The 9,143-nt window shown below is 44.8% G+C and overlaps 2 protein-coding genes across 2 annotated transcripts; one reads left to right on the top strand and one right to left on the bottom strand.

Annotated features, from left to right (window-relative positions):
• The first annotated feature begins 3,857 nt into the window (after positions 1-3,857).
• On the top strand, positions 3,858-5,660 carry LOC125547564 (xyloglucan galactosyltransferase KATAMARI1 homolog). The gene has a single exon (XM_048711385.2). The coding sequence runs from the start codon at positions 3,944-3,946 to the stop codon at positions 5,540-5,542; it is 1,599 nt and encodes a 532-aa protein (XP_048567342.1). The 5' UTR covers positions 3,858-3,943; the 3' UTR covers positions 5,543-5,660.
• A 2,043-nt stretch (positions 5,661-7,703) lies between these two features.
• Positions 7,704-8,390, bottom strand: LOC147977726 (uncharacterized). The gene has a single exon (XM_087514518.1). The coding sequence runs from the start codon at positions 8,388-8,390 to the stop codon at positions 7,704-7,706; it is 687 nt and encodes a 228-aa protein (XP_087370644.1).
• Between the last annotated feature and the right edge of the window lie 753 nt (positions 8,391-9,143).

Raw genomic sequence — 9,143 nt, 5'->3', positions numbered from 1 at the left:
TTCATAAAAAAAGATTGTTCCTAATACATTCTACTAAAATGAATGTTGCAAAGAAATTAAGTTTCCTAGTATAATTTTACAAGAAAACTCAAACTTGTGATGTAATAGTCCCGCGCAGCTGGCTGGTGTTGTTCATTATTTTATTTATTTGAGACATGGTGTTCTTCATTATGTTGCTACTTCTATTCTTTTTGCATTCTAGTTTGAGTATCTCTAGCCTTGTTTTGCATTCCTTGCTCTTTTTCATTGTACAAACTAGTTGCTTCTCGATGGAAATCGACGAGGGAGCTTGATGTTTCAACAAAAAACTGGGTCGATCGGAAGCTCAGACTAGAGGATTCCATCTCATCGCTAATTCTTCTTCATTTTATTTTCCTTTAATAATATGATTATAACATTATGGAGAACCCAACTTTAAGAACCTCCAAAACATACACAGGGCGACATACAACCTAAGATAGGCAACCACCGGTTCTAGTTATTACAAAATATAAAAAGTAGCTTAGACAAAGTATCACGGAACACTTCTAGCAAAGGTCGCAAAACATCTCCCAGTCGCAACTAGCATCTCCGTCTGGAGGCTAGATACCTTCTTGTTGTTGTACTATCATCTGTCTACAATATTGACCAGGCACCAAAGTGACTAAACATGTTATTGAAGGTAACAAAACAGGGGACATTATGGAACTGTAGTTCAAAATAAGTGTAGCCAACTTGCCGACACATTGTAGTATTGCCAAGTAGTTAAATTAACTTGTTAAAGAAAAAGAACCACTATGATTATTCAAAAATGGCCTCGTATCTAGTGATCTTATAATTACGAAAATTAAAGAAAATAGAGAAATCGATCTTTTGCGAATTTGGCAATTATAACAGTCAATAATATCAAAGGTTACATTATCAAAGCTAGGCATGAACGACATCATCTTGCACATACCCTAAGCAAACTGTTGTCTGAGCCTGGGTTCTACCAAAATTTGCAAGGAAGTGCCTTAAAGAATTTTGACAACCCTAGTTGTGAGTAACACAACTATGGGGCCACGTGTTCCAGCATTTCAAGGATAAAAATGAGTACCATGAGCAATATCATTTCTTGCTTTTCACCAAGTTCACAACTTCCATGCAGCCACTCTTAATAGGGATCGACAGGCTGCTCCATTGGAGTGCTAGGGCGGGTCCTTCCATCAAGGTTGATAATTCAGACACCAATGCATATCATTACATAATAGCAAATGCCAACATGAGGAGAAGATAACGTGCCCTGAGTGATCTCGAAGAACCATGCATGTTCATGAGGTTTCGTCTTCTGCATACAAACCATATGTGTTCAGTTTAACCTAGCCGGCTTGACATGGAGCCCAAATATACATGGAAGAAGAAAATATCACTTTCACCACAAACACCTTGGTTAAATTGATACAAGATGGAGTTCAAATAGTGTGCAATTCAAAAGAACTCTCATGGATAAAAACTATGAAAAATGTGTTAAATATTTTCTCATACATATGTCAAAAAATTGAGTGAAAAACTGCAATATACGTTAAATGATTTGTATGATTGAGTGGAATGGTTGAAATGTATGGGAACTGTTTTTTCAAAATTAATTTATTTCGGTTCTATATCACTAAATTGCATAAAGATGTAATATGTATTTTAAATTATTTTACTCAATCTTGTTTTCAGTGAAATAATTGAAAAATGTGCTAAATATGCACCAAAATATAGTGAAATAACATGAATATTTATTTTATAATATGTGTTCAGATCATTTCAATCGTCTTAAATTATGTGTTAAATATTTTCTAAAATTGATGAATGCAATAATTGAAATGTCTACATTTTTGAAATAATTAAAATATGTGGGGAATAACTAAAATACAATTGAAATGTACATGCAACACTTATTCTGAAATGAGTGAAACAACTGAAATATGTGTTCAATTGTTTTTTTCAAAATTTAAGTGAAATAATTGACAAATGTGTGTTCAGTTTTTTCTCCACATAATTGAAATATTTTTCTAATGCATGTCAAAAACTAAACATATATCTGAATGTATGTGCAAAATTTTCTGAAACTGAGTAAAGTAATTGAAATATGTGTTAAATTTTTATTAATGGGTGAAATAATCTGATGTGTTATTTTTTTATGGAGTTAAGAAAATAAGTGAAATATGTGTTTAATATCATTTGAGACAATGTAATGTTTGTGAAACTGATTTCAAAGATTATTAAAATCATAAAATTAAAACTAGTTCAAATGCATCCAAGATTGATCTTCCTTCTGAATGTCTTCTTACTGCAAATTCATAAATGATTTTGTTCACACACACACACACAAACTTTGAACTAGTTTCATAAATGATTTGTATTATTGAGTGGAAAGGTTCAAATGTATGGGAAATGTTTTTTGAAATCATTTTTTTATATTTCAATAAATTGCATACATATGTAACAAGTATTTTAAATTATTTCACTCAATATTGTTCTCAGTGGAATAACTGAAATATGTGCTAAATATTTTCCAACATAAAGTGAAACAACATGAATATTTATTTTATAGTATGTGTTCAGTTTCATCATTTGAATTGTCTTAAATATTTGTTAAATATTTTTTAAAATTGATGAACGAAATACTCCCTCCATTTGCTTATATTAATATAAAATCAACGAATATAAAGAGATGACGTTTGGAGAACTATGAAAGTCTCCATCTTTTATTATTAGGTAAAGATAGAAGGTCATCATGGAATATAGATTTTGCATCTATACAAAGCCTCCAACAGTTATCGAGGTAAAAAATTAATGATATTTTCTCGAGTAGCAACCTATTTAGTACATGCATGCATGTACTCATAATGACAGTCAGCTACTTCCTCCACTCAGTTTTCTTCCATGCATGCATGCATGTACTCATAATGACAGTCAGCTACTTCCTCCACTCAGTTTTCTTCCATGGATGTGTGTTTAATATCATTTGAGACAATGTAATGTTTATGAAGCTGGTTTCAAAGATTATTAAAATAGTGAAATTAAAACTAGTTCACATGCATCAAAGATTGATCTTGCTTCTAGAGATCTTCTCGTTGTGAATTGAAATATATATGCATACAAAGTTTGAAGAAGAAACTTTAAGCTCAAATGATATCAATCACCGAAAAGATCCCTCCGCATACAACTGTCATTTCCCAGTTTCCCTCTTCCAGACTCTCTCACTTTGACCGGACGAATCTAGCAAAGGTAATACTAGCAGATCCGATAATGTTCATGTATTGGCAGGTTGTGTCAGTGGTATTTGAATATTAAGCGAAAGGTCACATCTACCCCTATGTTTATTTTTTACCCAGCATACAAGATTTACCTGAAGTCAAACTTAGTAAAGTTTGACCAAATTTTTATAAAAAATATCAACATCTACAATGTAAAAAATAATTTCATGACATCTAACGATGGCATTGATTTTGCATTGTGAATGTTGATGTTTTTCTATAAAATTGTTTATAGTTTAACTTCACACAAATCTTATACGCAGTATAAAGGAAACGGAGGGAAAAGGTAGCACTGATCACAGCTGAAGGTACGCGCGTCGGTGAGCCTGAGAAACGTGGAAGAAAGTGTAAACACGCTGGGATCCAAAGCTGCTCGACGGTTCCAAGATGGCCAAGTCTCCGGCATCTCGCCGCAGGTTAATTAGTAATTAACCTTAATTAATACTCTACGTGGCCGCGTATAGGCGCGCGGGATCCAAAGCTGCTCGAAGGATCTACAGGAGAATTTTTTGGGGTTCGTACCGTAGTGCAGTGCCATTAATGAAGTCAACTCGACGATCAATACGAGTGACCTCGATGGATGCCCTAATGAAATTATATTGCACCGTACCTGCCGACACTTGCTGCTCGCACACACTGACACTGACTGGAGCAGCGGCAGCACGGCAGCACCGCCGATGAAGCCCTTCTCGCGGAGCCTCCAGCGAGATCTGGACGCCGCGGCCGCCGCCGACGACGACGATGGCAAGCACCACTCCGCCGACGACAAGCAGAACCCCGAGAGGGGCGCACGGCGGCCGTCCCGGCTCTTCTACCTCGCGCTCCTCTACGTCGTCTTCTGGGCGCTGGTATTCTACCACCACTTCTCCACCAGCGTGCAGCAGTCAGTCAGCGCGGCGGTGGCAGCGCCCGCCGTGCTCCAGCTCAGGCCGGCGGCCTTCTTCTCGGTGCCCCGCATCTTCCGCCGCGACCCGTGCGCCGGCCGGTACGTGTACATGTACGACCTGCCGCCGCGGTTCAACGCCGACCTCGTCCGCGAGTGCCGCCGGATCTCGGGCTCCACCGACGTGTGCAAGGACGTGGCCAACGACGGGTTCGGCCCGAACATCACGGGCGGCGGCGAGGGCGGGTCGCTGCCGGAGAGCGGGGCCTACGACACCGACCAGTACATGCTCGGCCTCATCTTCCACGCCCGGATGCGGCGGCACGAGTGCCTCACCGCCGACCCCGCCGCGGCCGCCGTGGTGTACGTCCCGTTCTACGCCGGGCTCGACTCGGCGATGCACCTCGGGAGCAAAGACCTCGCGGCGCGGGACGCCCTGTCGCGGGACGTGGTGGACTGGCTGGCGCGGCGGCCAGAGTGGCGCGCCATGGGCGGGCGCGACCATTTCCTGGTGTCCGGGCGGGGCACGTGGGACTTCATCGTCAGCCCGGACGCCGTCGGCTGGGGAAACGCGCTCATGACCTTCCCGGCCATCCTCAACGCCACGTTCCTCACCACCGAAGCCAGCCCATGGCACGGCAACGACTTCGCCGTGCCGTTCCCGTCGCACTTCCACCCGTCGTCCGACGCCGAGGTGGTCGGCTGGCAGGACCGCGTGCACCAGATGGACCGCCCGTTTCTCTGGGGCTTCGCCGGCGGGGCCCGCGGCGGCAGCCAGCGCACGGTGCGCGCCCAGATCATGGAGCAGTGCGGCAGGTCGAGCCGGTGCGCGCTGCTCGGCGTGCCGGCGCCGGGGCACTACGCGCCGGGCCGCGCCATGCGGCTGCTGGAGAGTGCCGAGTTCTGCGTGCAGCCGCGCGGCGACGGGTACACGCGCAAGTCCACCTTCGACACCATCCTCGCCGGCTGCATCCCGGTCTTCTTCCACCCCATCTCCGCCTACCTCCAGTACATCTGGCACCTGCCCAGGGACCACCGGAGCTACTCGGTGTTCATCCCGCACGGCGACGTGGTCGAGCGGAACGCCAGCATCGAGGAGGTGCTGAGCAGGATACCGCCGGCGAAGGTGGCGCAGATGCGGGAGCGGGTCATCCGGCTCATCCCCACCGTGCTGTACCGGCACCCGGCGGCCAAGGGCGTGACGTTCAAGGACGCGTTCGACGTCGCCCTCGAGCGCGTCATCGACCGGGTGGCGAAGCGCCGGCGCGCCGCCGCCGAGGGACGGGAGTACGTGGACAGCGTCGACGGAAAATATAGCTGGAAGTACGACCTGGCACAAGATAGGGAGAAAATGTTGGCCCCGCACGAGTTCGATCCATATATCAACACGTAACTGCAGATTTGCTTATGTTTCTCCCGCGAAATAAGTCAGCTTCGAATCACCTTTTGATTTGGACTTTGGAGAGTGGGTATTATTTACTCGCTTAATAAAGTGCTCATAAGAAACCGTATGCACGGTCTATTTTCCTCCGTTAAAATGTTTATTTGTGCGGTTTTGCTATTTCTCAGGCGCCTCAAAAATTCCGCACAGCACAAGGCCGATGACGGGGACGAGGTGAGGAGCGACCACGAGCTGCGGGGAAGAGGAACTGTCACGAGGAAGCAGGAAGAGGAACTGTCACGGGGACGGGGGGGTTGTTGGCAGGCGGTTAGGCCAGCGTAGGCCGTGGGGAAGAGGAACTGTCACGAGGAAGCAGGAAGAACGTGCGGGAGAAAGAATATGAACAACGTTCACACACTCCTAACTATTGTATAGTCGATAGTGCACATAACTAAATCACATTAGCTAAACGTCAGTCGACTGACTTTAGCTTTTGGACCAGACGATTTCGTGATGGCCGAAGAAGTTCACCAAGAAGGAAGTAGCTCGTTGGCAAGCTACCCCACCTTCTATCGTAGGGTGGGGGTGGGGCGAAAGAACGGCGGCGATGGTGGTGGGGGGAGGGGAGGGGGGGTGCAACTTCGCCGGAGAAAAACCCCGTTAGCGCTGATGCTAGAAAGATGCCCGAGGGGGTGGTAGCACGACGATGGGCTACAGTTGGGCGAAGGGTGATGCGGCGAGGTTACGTGGGAGCACCGCCAGCCGCGGACAGCGGAAGCAAGCGGCTAGGCTGACGGCAGCGGGGCAGTTCGAAGGAAAGAAGAAGACCGGCGGGAGAAAGAAGAAACAGATCCAGCCCTTGATCTTGTATCCGACGGCTGAAAAAATCAACCGACCCAAAAAAAAAAATTCCAGGCGACTGGCATATAGCGAGACCCTAACTAAATTTGTTGAAAAGGATGACGCGGGACTCATATGTCAGGCTAAGTATTGGTGATGATTTTTGTCATATTCATGTCAAGCTAAGTATACTGCTTATGGTTTTTTTAGTGGTATGTAACAGCAGCACACGTGTGAATACCAATAAACTTATTGTATATTTTAAGCCCCTGCAAACACTTATAAGGGAGTGTATTTGGCGGTCTGCAGAGATGATCATAGGATCCCCATGTCAGGGCTTACTAGAACATTGCAGTGTTTTTAAATATTCAGAATTTGTGAAACCATACATACACGGTATAAAATGCATCCTAAAATTTCTGACAATTTGTGACAACGTATGCAATATGCATGTACTACTTCGCAAAAACGCAACACAAGGAGAAAATGCATACTACTCCCTCCACCCCACAATATAAGACAATTTTGTAAACTATGTTAGGTTGCCATATAAGACTTTTTTTTTCAAAAATCCGCATATGAGCCCGGGCTCAGATGCTCCCGCTCAGAAAAAAATTCAAAACAAATACTAGAATTTTTTTAAAAAAAATCCAATTTTTTGTGGGGTAGATAATTTTATGCATGAGGTCTGCTCAAAATTTTAACTCATTTGAATATCTGAGCAGCTCTCGGCAAAAAAGACAAATCGGGTCAAAACAGTTCGTGAAGAATAAACTTTTTTACAGACCATGATTTTGTCTTTTTTGCAGAGAGCTGCTCAAATGTCCAAACGAGTTGAAATTTGAAGCGAACCTCACGCATCAAATTATCTATCACACAAAAATAGATTTTTTTTAAGAAAATTAGTATTTGTTTTGATTTTTTTCGTCGGAGTGGGTGCAGCTGAGCCCGGGAGCCAAATTGGCCTTCTCATTTTTTTTAACTATGTTAGAGCATCTTCAATAGATGGTCCAAAATTTGATAGTTCAAAACCGGAGATGTAAAATTTGGACCGCCAAAAAGTGTGTTTTGGAGCTCCGAAAAAAGCTCAACTCCAACAGATGGTCCAAAATGATGGTCCAAATTTGCAACTCCAATAGATGGTCCAAAATGAAGATGAAAACGGCCGCGCGGCTGCTACCAGCCACTGTTCAGCCGCGGTTTTGCATTCAAATAGCAACTAAAATTTGAAAATAAAGTGCATCATCATCATAGTTTCAATCAAAAGTGCATCACCATCATAGTATCAAATTCGTCTACCAAAAGAGCATCGTTTCAATCAAAGTTTTTCGCCCTAGAAATTAAAATGCACATGAATATCACTCATTCGGGTCATCAACACCACCGTGTTGTGAACCGTGGTACGATCATCATCTCCATCACCGTCTTTGTCGACGTTCTCAACAAGCGGTGAACTCTCGTTGCCGTGAGCACCACCGGAACCATCTTCATTGCGTCCCATGTTGCTGTCATATCCACCTCCAACGCCACTCATGTTGCCGCCATAGCCACCTCCCAAGCCACCCATCATGTTGCCGCCAAAAGCACCTCCCATGCCGCCAAAGCCACCTCCCATGTTGCCACCGAAGCCACCTCCCATGTTTCCGCCAAATGCACCACTCATGGCACCTCCAATCATGTTCGTGTAACCTCCCATGGCACCACCCATGGCATCTCCCATGCCTCCTCCCATCATCATTTGCCTCATGAGCATTTGCTTCTTCATGAGCATTTCATCGCGACAAAGTTCAACATATGCCTTTGCCTTGGCATCAAGAGTTGATGTGTCCATGAACATAAACTTGAGTGTCCTCTCTTCTACCATCTTCCTCTCGTCGGCCGCGACCTTCTTCTCCTCTAGTTCCACCTTCCTCTCCTCAGCCGCGACCAACCTCTCCTCGGCTGCCGCCCTCTTCTCCTTGGCCGCCGCCCTTCGCTGCTCGGCGTCACTCCTCTCCTCTATTTCCTTGAGCTTCAACATTCTTTTCTCTTAGGCATACTCTTTTCTTGCCATGACAATGGCTTCAAATCCTTCCTTGAGATCATTGTCTCCAGCCTTGGTTCCCTTCGCTTTCTTGTTTCCATCGGGCCTATAAGATTTTTTCGCGGAGTGAGGAGTGGGGCTCGTCTCCTCAATGGCGACATCTTCTTCATCCTCAACCAACACACTCTTCTTCTTCGACGATTCAAAAGTCTCCCTAGTTTTCCACTTCTCCACATCCTTGAGCTCTTTGTAGCAATGATGAAAAGTGAAAGCTTTTCCTTTCCTTTTCTTCTTCTCGCCTTTCATGTTCCTCTCGGGAAACAATCCTTGTGCAATCATTTTCTTCAAACAAACATTTCACCATCAACATAGTGAACAAAGAGGAAATATTTGACAAAGCACAGACGAAGAGGAAATATTTACCAAATCACTATCACCGCAACCACTTGGATTCATGCGAGCAACATTTGACAAGCAACCACCCCACTTTGAGCATTCGGCATTGATGGTGGACCAACGTTGACGTAGAGAGTCGCTCGAACGGAAGATACCACTTGTGTTGCGCTCATCGGAATACTCCTTGATGCGTTTCCAATACGTGCTCACCGTTTGGTTGCTTCCAACGCTTGCATCTTGAGAGATTTTCTTCCAAGCGGTGCATGTCAACACATCCTCCGCGGTGCTATAATTGCCACTTCTTCCCTTGACAATGAAGCCCTCATCATCCACATCAAGATTGTCATCATCATA

This window comes from Triticum urartu, chromosome 3A (assembly GCF_056163025.1).
Source record: "Triticum urartu cultivar PI428250 chromosome 3A, HENAU_Tu73, whole genome shotgun sequence".
NCBI classification, from domain to species: domain Eukaryota; kingdom Viridiplantae; phylum Streptophyta; class Magnoliopsida; order Poales; family Poaceae; genus Triticum; species Triticum urartu.
Note: the sequence above shows the minus strand (reverse complement) of the source record. Positions and strands in the feature narration are given on the sequence as shown.

What these genes read in the sequence shown, in the direction of transcription:
- LOC125547564 (XM_048711385.2), top strand. Translation starts at nt 3,944, where the DNA reads ATGAAGCCCTTCTCGCGGAGCCTCCAGCGAGATCTGGACGCCGCGGCC.
- LOC147977726 (XM_087514518.1), bottom strand. Translation starts at nt 8,390, where the DNA reads ATGTTGAAGCTCAAGGAAATAGAGGAGAGGAGTGACGCCGAGCAGCGA.